At 51.3% G+C, this 12,531-nt stretch overlaps 1 protein-coding gene across 1 annotated transcript in view; it reads right to left on the reverse strand.

Moving 5' to 3' along the window:
* The window catches only part of LOC126498116 (uncharacterized), a 93,849-nt gene that overhangs the window by 64,169 nt on the left and 17,149 nt on the right, over nucleotides 1-12,531 (reverse strand). Inside the window, 12 exon segments of the mRNA XM_050136458.1 lie at nucleotides 1,000-1,222; nucleotides 2,110-2,119; nucleotides 2,331-2,416; nucleotides 2,419-2,479; nucleotides 3,462-3,470; nucleotides 4,236-4,322; nucleotides 4,914-4,932; nucleotides 6,345-6,437; nucleotides 9,679-9,770; nucleotides 11,886-12,010; nucleotides 12,419-12,468; nucleotides 12,470-12,530. Coding sequence (XP_049992415.1) covers nucleotides 1,000-1,222; nucleotides 2,110-2,119; nucleotides 2,331-2,416; nucleotides 2,419-2,479; nucleotides 3,462-3,470; nucleotides 4,236-4,322; nucleotides 4,914-4,932; nucleotides 6,345-6,437; nucleotides 9,679-9,770; nucleotides 11,886-12,010; nucleotides 12,419-12,468; nucleotides 12,470-12,530 — 916 coding nt within the window.

Below are 12,531 nucleotides of genomic sequence, written 5' to 3' on the forward strand. Positions count from 1 at the left end.
GAGGTCAGAGGTAGTGGAGGAGGTGAGGTCAGAGGTAGTGGAGGAGGTGAGGTCAGAGGTAGTGGAGGAGGTGAGGTCAGAGGTAGTGGAGGGGTGAGGTCAGAGGTAGTGGAGGAGGTGAGGTCAGAGGTAGTGGAGGGGGTGAGGTCAGAGATGAGAAGCACCTCATCTGGAAAAATGGTGTCTTTGTGTCTGGCATTAAAAGAGGTTTGTCTGAATTCAATATGACAGGTGTCCCTTAAAAAAAATGAGGCAATTTGAAATGACCTGCAGAGGGATGACAATCTGACCAAAATGGAAAGAAGCCATCTCTGGGCTGAGGAATTCTGCAGGTAGCACCGGACAGTTCTGGGAACACAGGCTCCCCACAGCCCCTCTCTGTGCTCCCTATGGCTCTCGGAGCTAATGGCCGATACACAGCGTTAGGGCATCCAGTTCTGAGAACTTCAGTGGGATATCAGGAAACCCGGGAGCAGTCTACATAACTTGTTTTAATACTTCTCTCTGCTGTAAACTTTTATTAAAGATATTTATTATCTGATCGTGTGCATGTATCTCCTGTGTGCACAGGCATGCAGGTTCCCATAGAAGCCCAAAGGGGGTGTGAGGTCCCCTGGAACTGGAATTGCATGCAGTTGTGAGTCACTGGATGTAGGTGCAGGTTCTCTGCAAGAGCAGAAGGCAATCTGAATTGTTGAACTATCCCCAACCCCTATACTTTCTATTATTGATTCCACACATTTGTTTACATCAGTGCTGGCATGGGGCATGGGGAGGGGAGGTGCTTTGTTGGACCAGGACACTGACTGGGTCAAGGAGACCTGGGGTGGGAGTAGGGCAGATGAGTGCACCCCTGAGAAACTCGATGTCACCTGGGGACCAGGCCAAGGTCAGAGGTGGGCCTTCTGGTCCATTTTCTATCCCCTGAGCCATCAAATAGACCGGCTCTCGCTCTGGAACCCAGGAGCAAATGTGTGGCAGACACACTACCCACATCACAGCTGCCAAGGAGTCAGGCGGCAAGGGAGGGTGCTGTCCTCACCATCCAGGTGAATTTTCTTTTTGGGGTGCAGCAGCTTGAGCCAGCACTTCCTCTGGGGCACACTATAGCTGATATTCATCCCAACATCCCTGGCCACTTCTGACTGGGGTGTACCCATGAAGAGGCGGGCGGCGGCTTCTTTGGGGAGCCAGCTGTCTTTCTGAAAGCACAATGGGGTTCCTGAAAAGAGAAGACCACCGCTCCCCTTCTGAAATAGGGGTGCCTACCCAGGCTTTGAACAGCGACACAGGACTGGCAGATAGTCAGGACAGTCTGGCACAGGACTTTTGATTTTCCCTCACGGTTGGGGTGCAAGGCTTTGCTGCATGCTAGGCAAATGCTCTCCCACTGAGCTACACTCAAGCTTCTCTGGTCTTGATTGACAGGAGAAATGGCCAGACTGGGACTTCTGCGGTACACAGCTCCAGCATCCTGTCAATGTTGTCTCAGCCCAGACTAGGTCCCTCCCCTTTCTCACTGACTATGCACAGCGGACACCTGCAACCCCAGGACACAGCCCTATGCTCTGGAGTCAAAACAATACTGTCTTTTGCTTACTGCTACCAACCCTCCTCCAGATTCTGAGGTCGGTGAAGCCAGCTTCAGCCTCTATCTTTCCTAACTTTTCACTTCTCCTGGCCCAAGGGCCTTTGTTTAACAGACTTCCTTTACCCCGAGCCTCCATATATGAAACTTGGAGAAAAGCAGCTTTGAACTCAAGCTGCTTCTAGAACCCAGAGCCAGGCTGGGGTGTGGCTTGGTGGGACACTGCAGGCCTTGTACACACACACAAGGCACCAACTCCTCCCTCTATATTGCAAAAGCGTCAAATAAAATACCACATCCTGGTTCACTCATTCGGCACTTCCTATGAGGCTAGGGTGACGCTTGGGGAGCCCTAGGTATGCAAAGCTCCGGATCCTGGGGGCTGACACCCCAGAGTCAAGGGCATACAATAACCACACCAGAGCCAGGTAAGAGAGCAGCCAGAAATCTTTGTCTTGTGGGTACACGAGTGGCCCTGGAAGAGACATGTGTTTTATGTCGGGTGGAAAGGCACAGGCTACCTGTGACGGCCTGTTAAAATGCCTGAGAAATTGCAGACTGAGAGGTTAGCTGGCATTGGAAGAAAGAGTGTCTCGGGCACAGGAGAGAGCCAGTGCAAAGGTCTGGGCACGGGAATGAGCTTGACACATTGAGTCAGAGTTAATCACAGCGCTAGGCAGAGTCAGCATGTGCAGAGATCCTGCGGCAGGAGGGAGCCAGCGCAAAGCCTCAGAGTCGAAACCTGTGTCCCTGTGGCCAAGTCCTTGGTCCTGATGTGCAGCAGGTACAGCTGAAGTCCCAGGTCCTGCTTCTTCAGAGTCAGTCCCCAAGCACAGGTGCCGAGAGCAGGGAGGGCTGACCAGGCCCTGGCCAGGTCACGTTAGTACACAGCTGCCGACCCAAGGCTCGGGACCCTGCACAGACCCGAGTGACAGCTGTGGTTAGCAGAGGGCTCGAGCTGTTGGCCCAGCCACCCATGTTAGCATTTCCTTCTGAGAACCAGCGCTGTACAGACATTAACCCTGAGAGACAGGACTGTATAGGCTAGGGCTCCTCAGACTCAGCAAGCTGTTGACATGGGCCCAGTAATCTTTTGAGAGTATCATATAGATTATACAATGTTCTATAGCATTCCTGGCCTTTATCAATTGGATGCCAGGAACTACCATAAATGCCAGTGTTGAATTAGGAGCGGCGGGGCTGCATCCCCGGCACCCGGCCGTCCGCATGGGTAGCTTATGCCCGAAATAATTACACGGAAACTGTATTCTTTTAAACACTGCCTGACCCATTAGTTCCAGCCTCTTATTGGCTAGCTCTTACATATTGTTCTAACCCATTTCTAATATTCTGTGTAGCCCACGAGGTGGCTTACCAGGGAGGATCTTAACCTGCATCTGTCTGGAGTGGGAGAACCATGGCGACTCCTGACTAAGCTTCTTTCTCCCAGCATTCTTTTCTGTTTACTCCACCAACCTATGGGTTGGCCTATCAAGGGACCTAGGCAGTTTCTTTATTAATAAGAAATCACTCCCACATCATGCCAGTTATAGCAGCTTTACTAATCATTGCCTTAAGGCCATCCCTTCAATTCAGGGGTGGTGCAGCACTGAGAACTGGTGCGGACTCGTGTGTGTGTGTGTGTGTGTGTGTGTGTGTGTGTGTGTACGAACATGTGTGTGCAGGTACCCAAAGAGTCCAGAAGAAGGTGTCTGATCCCCTGGAGGTGGAATTACAGGCAGTTGTGAATTTCCCACTGTGGGTACTGGGACCCAAACTCAGGTTCTCTGCAACAGCAGCCAGTGCTTAACCCCAGAACCAGATCTCTAGCCCCAGGATGATTCTTTGTGTTTTGCGTGAAACAGGGTCTCACTCTGTAGCCCCAGCTGTCCTGGAACTCACTCTGTAGAGCAGGCTGCCCTCAAACTCACAGAGGTCCGCCTGCCCCTGCCTCCTGAGTGCTGGGATTAAAGGTGTGTGCCACCACATCCATGCCCTGGACCACTTTTTTCTTATAAAATTATTTTTATTTTGAACTACATAAACATCTTTCTCTGGAATGTACCAAAGTGACTTGCTTATGGTCTGGGATAAACATAATTAACAAAATGATTTCATTTCTATTGTACAGAGCTGTGATGTAAAATGATTTAGAGGCTGTATTGTTTTAGAAAGCACATAATTCAACAATAATATATTGAAGGAACTCTCCTGCTGAAGCCTCCATGACAAAGCAACATGTTCTGGTTGGGATGCTGAGTTCTGGAGGATGCCTAGCTTCTACCACACACAGTCACTGGGATTGGCTCAGTCTCCTCCAGTTCCATTCTGAATGGCTTGGCAGAGAAAGATTCTTACATCTTCTGGTAAATGATTTGGTACAATTTGTGTCGATTTCAGAACAGAAGACATAATTTTGATCAGTGGAGAGTGTCAGGTCCTTCTTGGCTTGATGACGTTCCTTGGCAAAGACATCTAGGATGCTCGACATACGTCACGATGGCTGTAAGTCACTTCTCAATGTCACCCTTTCATTCCAGACCCAGAACCCCTTCACGCTTACTGAGTCGGCATAATTGTGAAACACTCTGCAAAGATGGCCATAGCGTCTAGCCCAGGCTTGCATTAATAAATGCACATCACCCACCTCCCTTTCTCCAGCCTCATGCGAGGCCCTGGAAACCACATCATCAGCTGAATCTTGATTCCCACTCCGATCCTCACAACGGTCACCCTGGGCAAGAGAAAACAATGCAAGCTGTGTCTGAGGCGGTGTCTTTGGCTAGTCTCCTATCAGATCTTCTCTGTAGACTCTTAATCTCTCTGGTCTCTGTGTTTAATGGGAGTCTTCACCTGTTCCAAGTCCCTTCACAGCCCACAGGACATTTGCGTCAAACTGAGCTGAAGTTTGAGCACCCTGAGGGACTCTTTCTCCAGGCAACCTGTGAGGGCTTCCCTCTGAGCTTCCTCTCTATGTTTGCAGAGGTGTGCTGTCTTGACCTGCCTTGCTGATCTTTGATCCTCGGTGAGAAGGCAAGTGATGGCTACTCCATCTACACCTTTCACTGTTACAAATTTGTACATGACAGCTCCACCCAAGGACGGCCTGAAGCTAGGGCTCCCTGCTGACCTGCAACCACCTCTGGGTGATTTCACAGGTTCAGTGAGTCTTAGTTACTTTTCTATTGCTGTGAAGAGACATCATAACCCAAGAAACTTATAAAAAAAGTATTTAATTTGGGGGCTCATGAGTGAGTTTCTGGACAACCAGGGGGTGTTTCTGAGGGGTTTTCTGGGTTAGGATAATGAAGAAAGGAAGACCCACCCTAAACGTGGGTCCAGGACTGAATAGAAAGGAGAGTGAGAGCCAAGCAGCAGCATTCACTCCCCTCTGTGTCCTGACTACAGGTGCAACAGGACCAGTCGGCCTCCCTTCCACCATGGCAAATGATCCTCTGAAGATGTGAGCCAGAATAAACCCTTTCCCCTTAAGCAATTTTTGGAGGCAGGAGAATCAGGAGTTCTGCTGCTTGTGAGTTTGAGGACAGCCTGGGCTACATAAGACCTTGTCTCAAATAAACAAACCAAAGTTGATAAAGACTTCTTTGTACACGAGCCCTGCAAAATGGCTTTGGATTTTCCCAGGGTGCAGTATAGAAAGCAGATTGCTAGGCGACTAAATCCTTTTGGAGAGTAATCTGGAGGTCATCCCCTCCACACCCAGGACACCCATCTCAGGCTGAGAACCAGAGGCCCTCCCACCAGCTACCATCAGCCATCCCTGTCACCAGCCTATCTTACAGATGGGGACACCAAGCCTCTGAAGGACAGAACACTGCATGGCGGGGGTCAATGCACAGCCAGAGTGTTCAAGCCCCATTTCTAAGCCCCACTTCAGGTCCCCCCAACCCTGGTAGATGATGTGTTGTTTGTGTTCTCGGTCACGCCCAGAACCCACAGACAGCTTGGCCGGGTGGTGGGACAGATGTCCCAGAAATGAGACCATGACTTACATGAATTCTGTCCCTCTCCTTCCATGCCACATGGGCTGCTCCTGCAGCAAACTCATTTGGCTATATTTCCTCACCAACAGTGGGATTAAAGAAGGGCCTGCCCTTCTTGGTCCGTGGTCACTGGGGCTTGGTGAGTTTGGGTTGGGCTCCTCTTACCTCCCTTGGTCTCTAACTAGAGACCCTGGGGCCCGACTGCCCCGTGCAGCCCTGAGCACACAGCTTCACCACTATGGGCCCGTCTTCTTAGCAGTAAAGGGACCTCATAGTCCAAGATCTTCACGGTGTTTAGTTCGGCCAAACAGGCGGGCTGAGAATTCCCATACCCTGAGCCCTTGCTTGCTTCCCCAGTCTGTATGATGCCCAGCCCTACCCCCTGAGCCCCTGCTCAGCTCCCCACAGTCTGTATGATGCCCAGCCCTACCCCCTGAGCCCTTGCTCAGCTCCCCACAGTCTGTATGATGCCCAGCTCCCCTGAGCCCTTGCTCAGCTCCCCACAGTCTGTATGATGCCCAGCTCCCCTGAGCCCCTGTTCACCTCCCCACAGTCTGTATGATGCCCAGCTCCCCTGAGCCCCTGCTCAGCTCCCCACAGTCTGTATGATGCCCAGCTCCCCTGAGCCCCTGTTCACCTCCCCACAGTCTGTATGATGCCCAACCCCCACCCCGAGGACCTGCTTACCCCAGCTTGAAGAAGTCTGTTCCCTGGACTTGATAGAACTCCTCAGGGAGCCATCCTAGAGCTGCTGGAAGTCAGCTGCCCCTTGGGCATGGATTCTGACAGTAGCCAAGGCATGTAGGGTGAGCCTGGCTGGAATGCCAGACATTGTGGGAGCCAGACTTAAGCCTCGGGGTCACCTGACCTCCTGCCCCTGTGGCCAGAGAAGCATAGTGACAGTTCGCAGCCATGTCTAGGGACAGGTGATCTTAGCATGGAGCACAAGACACCCACTTATTCTCCAAGTATATGTCACTCCAGAGATACACTGGGGAAAATGAGGCCTTGGACCTAAATGATTGGCTCAAGGTCAAGTAGCTAGCAGGAATAGAATGTGGTCTGCTTATTGATCAAAGGCGAGCTGGGCAGATGGGGACAGTAGGTGTCTCCCACAACCAGGGACACATCATCCAGTGTTTCCTAGGCAAATCCGTGCACTAACTTAGTCAGCCTGAGCCTTCTATTTCAAGATCAGAGCATAGCTCAGTGCACAGTGCTTGCCTAGCATGCATGAGGCCCTGCACCCTGCCCCCAGCACTGAAAAGATAGAAAGAGATAAATACCTCCATGTCTGAAGCAGGAGTCAAAACTATGGCAAGACCTACAATAGACCCAAAGTAGGAGGTGGTGTGGGGGGAAGCCTTGTGCTCAGGTATGGACCTAACTGTCATGTTCCAGGGTCAAAGGATCAGGGGACAGAGGTAGGGGATAGACAGGAGAGGCAGGAGTAGGATCCAGGTCAAAGGACTGTAAGCAGAGGCAGAGGGAAGGAGATGGAAACATGAGGGAATGTGCAGTACTGTAGAATGTTAGCTAAGTATCTGCTGCATTTGTTTATGCTGTGGAGCATTTGTTTTAATGATGCAACCATGTGCTGTGTTCTCTTATGCTGCATTTGTTTAACTCTGAGAAGCTGTGTTACTGTGCCTGTCTGAAACACCTAATTAGTCTAATAAGAACTGAATGACCAATAGCAAGGCAGGAGAGGGATAGGTGGACTGGCAGGCAGAGAGAATAGGTAGGAGGAGAAATCTGGGAGGGGAAGGATTGAGGAGTGAGAGGAGGATGACTCCAGGGGCTGGCCACCCAGCCACACAGCCAGACACGGAATAAGAAGGAGAAAAGGATGTGTAGAAATAGAGAAAGGTAAAAGTCCAGAGGCAAAGAGTAGATGGGATAATTTCAGTTAAGAAAAGCTGGCTAGAAACAAGCCAAGCTAAGGCCAGGCATTCAAGAGAAAGAATAAGACTCAAGTGATTCATTACGGAGCTGGGTGGCAGGCCTCAAAAGAGTCAGAGTTAAAAGACAACCAACTACAGCACAGGGCTGGGGACAGGGACGTAAGGCAGGGCACAGGGTTGATGATAGGGATATGAGGCAGGGCCCAGGGCTGGGGACAGGGACATGAGGCAGGGCCCAGGGCTGGGAACAGGGACATGAAGCAGAGCTGGGGGACAGGGACATGAGACAGGGCCCAGGGCTGGGGACAGGGACATGAGACAGGGCCCAGGGCTGGGGACAGGGACATGAGGCAGAGCTGGGGGGCAGGGACATGAGGCAGGCGCAGGTGCAGAGACCAGCGTCTCCTGTGGCCTCCAGAAGCTCACAGTCCAGGAAGCTCAGCTCATGCTGGACACTGGCACTCAGCTGGCAGCTTGGTGCCTATCTTTCCCTAAACCTCCAGGGTACCTGAGAAAGAAGCCAGAATGAAGACACAGAAGCTTAGGTGAGCCAGACAAAGCTTCTGGAGTAAGAGGGAGACTGGGCTGCTAGGAAGGTCAGGGGCATGTGGGGCACAGCCCCCCAAATTCACTCTACCACACCTGTTCTTTGACGTGCATGGTAGTGCCCATGGCCCAGTGTAAACACACCTTCCAAGGACAGGTGTGAACAAGAATCCAGCTTGGGTGAGCTGCGGTGAGCCAGCTCTGAACCACAGCTGCTTTTCTCTGGTCCCCTCGTCGGCTTCCCTTCCTGGCATCCTATCCGGTCACCTGAGCTATACTCTGATCCATGAGGGTCTCCTAGTCCCTCATCACTTTTCATGCTATGACGCAGCTTTATTTCTAACATTTGAAATTAGGAGATTTTTATATAATTCCAAACCCATGGCTTCTTGGAAGACAGAAATACTAGTTTGTCTACCCACCCCTCAGTAAGGGGTGACCAGAGCCAAGAGGCAGCTGCCGGTGTGAATGGCTGTTTCTCTAGGCACTACCGTCCCTGCCCTCTCTGTTGTCTTGCCAATATGGAGATGGAGTATCTGTTGTTACTCTCTTTGTCTTAGCAAAATACTTCTTGGGGTGTGAGTATGAAACATGAGAACATAACAGACTCTGGAGGGTGCGTTCTAAGACAAAATTGTTTGGTTTGTTTTTGTTAAGCAAGGTCCAGCCCAGCATGGGGCTGAGACTTGCCTGAAAATCCTTCAGCCTTCTAAGTGCTAGGGTTACAGGCACATGCCATCATGCCCAGCTAGGAAAAAGTGTTTATTCCTAGCCCACCTGGGCTTTGGGCTAACATCTGGTCTGTGTATAAACATGTCAGCACACACCCAAGCCACCCACGTTGCTGGCTGTCAGATGTACACAGAGATGGCATTTTGCAAAGGCAAACATTGTAGGCAGAGTGAGTGCCCATCATGGTCCCTGCCCTCCAGAAGAGTCTCTGCTAAGACGATCACTAGCAACGGGCCCTGGTCTCTCAGCTGAGGTCAGGCTTCCAGATACAGGGCACACGTCCTCGGACACTATCCACACACGTACCACAAAAGAACCCTCAAGACAGCACAACTATTCATTTCTTTAATCTTTTGGTAGGGTCTCGTGTAACCCAGGCTGCCCTCAAACTTGCCGAACTTATAATCCTCCCGTCTCCATCTACTGAATGTTAGGATTACCTCCACATCTAGTCTTAGTTGTCACTGGGGATCCAACGTGCACTGGAGAGGTGGGAGAGGGGGTTGCCAGTGTGTCTGGCCTACAGAGTGAGATTTTATCTCAAATAAAATAAAACAAAAATTTTAAGTACCACAGGGGCTGGGGAGATGGGTTCAGACAATAATGTCTTGTCATGAACATGAGGAACTGAGTTTGGGTCCCCGGTACTCCTTCTGGGCAGCCCTCCTTCTCACATCCCTGTCCCAGGTCACAGCAACAAGGTAACACCCAGATCCTGCGTGGGAATTCCCTTTAAGGGTGCGGGGCCCCTTTAAGGCCATGAGGCATCTACTAGCCTGGATGACTCTCTGAAGCTGGTGGATGAACAGGCGAACCCTTCCTCTGACTGTGCTCACATCTGCACATCCTCGTCCCTGTCCACTCACCTCTCCTCCCTCCTGGACGTGGACAGCTGTCCGCCCACCTGTCTGTTTCCTCTCCTTCCACACAGACATCTGGCTTCCCTCTCCTCGCCTCTTCTCCACTCCCTCCTGCCATCAAGTTCTCCTTGATAGTCTTTGGAGAAAAATCACAGGGGATGGCACCACCCCAGCGGGCAGTGGCTAGGTGACAGGCCCTGGTCTCCCTCAACCAGCAACCAGAAAGGTCCTGCAGACAGACTCCAGGGCCTTGGGGCCAAATGTCAGGACTTCACAACAACCCACAGGACCCCAGCCTCAGAGGTCTTCCTCTCCGCTGTTGCTCAATCAGAGTGCTTGCCTAGCGTGCACTAGGGTTTCAGCTCCAGCCCCGTAAGAGGTGAGGGAGGGAGGAAATAAGTTGTCTGTCTTCCACTGTTGCCCCAAGTTCACTCATTCTTCGTGGTGACAGCAAGTGCTGTCACATCCTGCCACCCCCCCTGCATGCTCCCTCTCTGTGCCCCCACCCTTCCCTGTGGAACGCCACTCTTTTCCTCTCCCGGGACCTTTGCCCTCACTAGTAGCCTGCTTACCAGGCGCTCTTTGACCTCAGCTCTGCACAGTCCACTTGACTGAACTAGAGTCGCCATCCACGGAAATGCACCTCTGATCCCATCCATGAGAGCATTTCCAAAGAGCTAAAATGAGAAGGGAAGACCCACTCTAAAGTTGCTCCCTTCTGTGGGCTGGAGTCTGCTCTAAATAAAAAGGAGAAAGCCAGAGCCAGTGATATGGTTCAGCAGATAAAGGGGCTTGCAGCCAGTCTTGATGATATATATGAGTTCTGTCCCTCAAACCCAAATGCTGGAAGGAGACCCTTGACTCCCGCCCTCCACAAGCATGTCGTGGTGTCCACATGCTCCATGCTGCACCCCTGACAATAAATCAATATTTTAAAGTAAAGAGAAAGCAATCTGTGCAGCAGCGCATGTGTGCATTTATGTGTGTGCACACACACAGACATTATATGCTTCTCAACTGTGGGCGCTATTACACTCCTGCTGACACCTTGCCTTCCCACCATAATGGGCTGCTCTAGTGAACTGAGCCAAAATAGAATCTTTCCTTCAGCCAATTTTGCCATGGATCTTGTCACAGCAGCAAGAAATTTAATACAACAATGTCTGTCCTTCAGGTCTCAGCTCAAACTTCATGTTCCCAAATAAACAGTTTAGAGTTGCCACTGTCACTTCCAGCCGTCCCCCTCTGCTGGGAGATGCTGTTCAGAACAACACTGAAGCCATCTTCAGGAGACCAGTTGTGTCTGCTCACAACGGTCACTACTGGGCTACTGGGCATGTGGGCGGTCGATCCCTCACGGAAGGGAGGGGGAGAGTCAGCGCTCCTCCCAGTCAGTTGTATGCAATCCTGTCCCAACTGCAAGGCCTCTTGGTCTTAGAGAGGGACTAGAGCACACGGGCTAAGGAAGGCAAGGTCAGGGGCACTATCTATGCGGTCACTGGGAGCCATCAGCCACACCAGGTGCAGACCCTCCAGCATGGCTGCTCTGTAAATAAGCTTGATGAATTAATTGTTTCTGCAGAGCAAACTCTAGTGAACTCAAACTTTGTTTGCCAGTAGGACTTTAGAAGGAGGAGGTAGAAAATTCCTCCAATAGTCTCTCAGAACGGAAAGTACCAGGAGAGCAGGGGCGACACCTCAGTTGTTCATCACCATGTACCCAGCGCCTAGCACATTGCTGGTGCAGCGTCAGCTAGAGGAGGGATATTTCTCAATGGCTGGTAAGTAGATAGATGGGTAAATGTAGGTGAATGGGTAGGTGGACAGAACGTGGGTGTGAACTGATGGAGACAAATGGAAGGTGGGAACACAAACTGATGGGTGAGTGAATGTGAGGGATAGATGGATAGATAGATGGATGGAAGGTGGATGATGAAGAGGGATGGGTGGATGATGAACAGGGGTGGATGATGGATGATGAAGAGGGATGGATAGATGGATGGATGATGAAGATGAGTGGATGAGAGGGTAGATAACGAGAGGGATGAGCTAGATAGAAGGATGCTTGGATAATACGTGTGGATAGATATATGGCTATATGCAAGGGCAGGTTAGATAGGTCAAAAAATGATAGAAGGAATATAGAAAAACAGAAGCGAGTGACAGGTGGACAGATGGATGGACAGATGGGATCGCCCCTTGCCCCGCCTCCAGGACAGCCCTAGAGAGATGGCAAGCACAGAACTCTTACCTCTAGCAGGTTGAAGGTCCAGCCAGCAGCATTAACAATGAGATTTACCATTGCAGAACAAGGGAGGAAAGAGCTGGAACAGAGGAGGAGGGTCCTCTCCAGGTTGCCTCCCAGGCTGACAGATGCTAAGGGAATAGGGAGTGTCCTGGGAACTAGAAAGAGAGGCTACACCCAGTGTGTCCTGCCCCAGGAGAGGATTGGGCATCATGTCCTCCACCCAGTGAAGGCTGAGGGGGTGCTAGAGCACCCTCTCTTCCCAGGATGACTGAGGTGGTTCAGGGATCTCAGCTGAAAAGACTCCTGTGGGTCCCCACTGCCCTGTGGAGACCAACAAAGCCCTTGTGCAGCAGGGGAGGGGCTTCCGCTAGACTCCAGCCCTCTACTTTTTGAGAAAGGTTCTCACCAAGTTGTCCAGGCTGGCCCTGAACATGCTCTGTGTCACCCAGGCAAAGGAAAAAGTATCCTTAGGCCCTGTGTTCTTGGAGATTGGAGCTCTGGTGTCCCCAGGCCTTGTGGCCCCAGGTGAGCCGTACTTGAGTGGAAGGTGACATCAGAATAAGACATTTCCAGGTATCCATCTGGAACTGTTGACAAGGATGTCCTTGGGGAGGGACTCCCGAAGGTCACGTTTCAGGGGGTCATCATC

The sequence above is a fragment of the Alexandromys fortis genome, unplaced genomic scaffold (genome assembly GCF_014885135.2).
Source record: "Alexandromys fortis isolate MF-2015 unplaced genomic scaffold, M_Fortis_MF-2015_v1.1 scaffold_29, whole genome shotgun sequence".
Taxonomy (NCBI): Eukaryota; Metazoa; Chordata; class Mammalia; order Rodentia; family Cricetidae; genus Alexandromys; species Alexandromys fortis.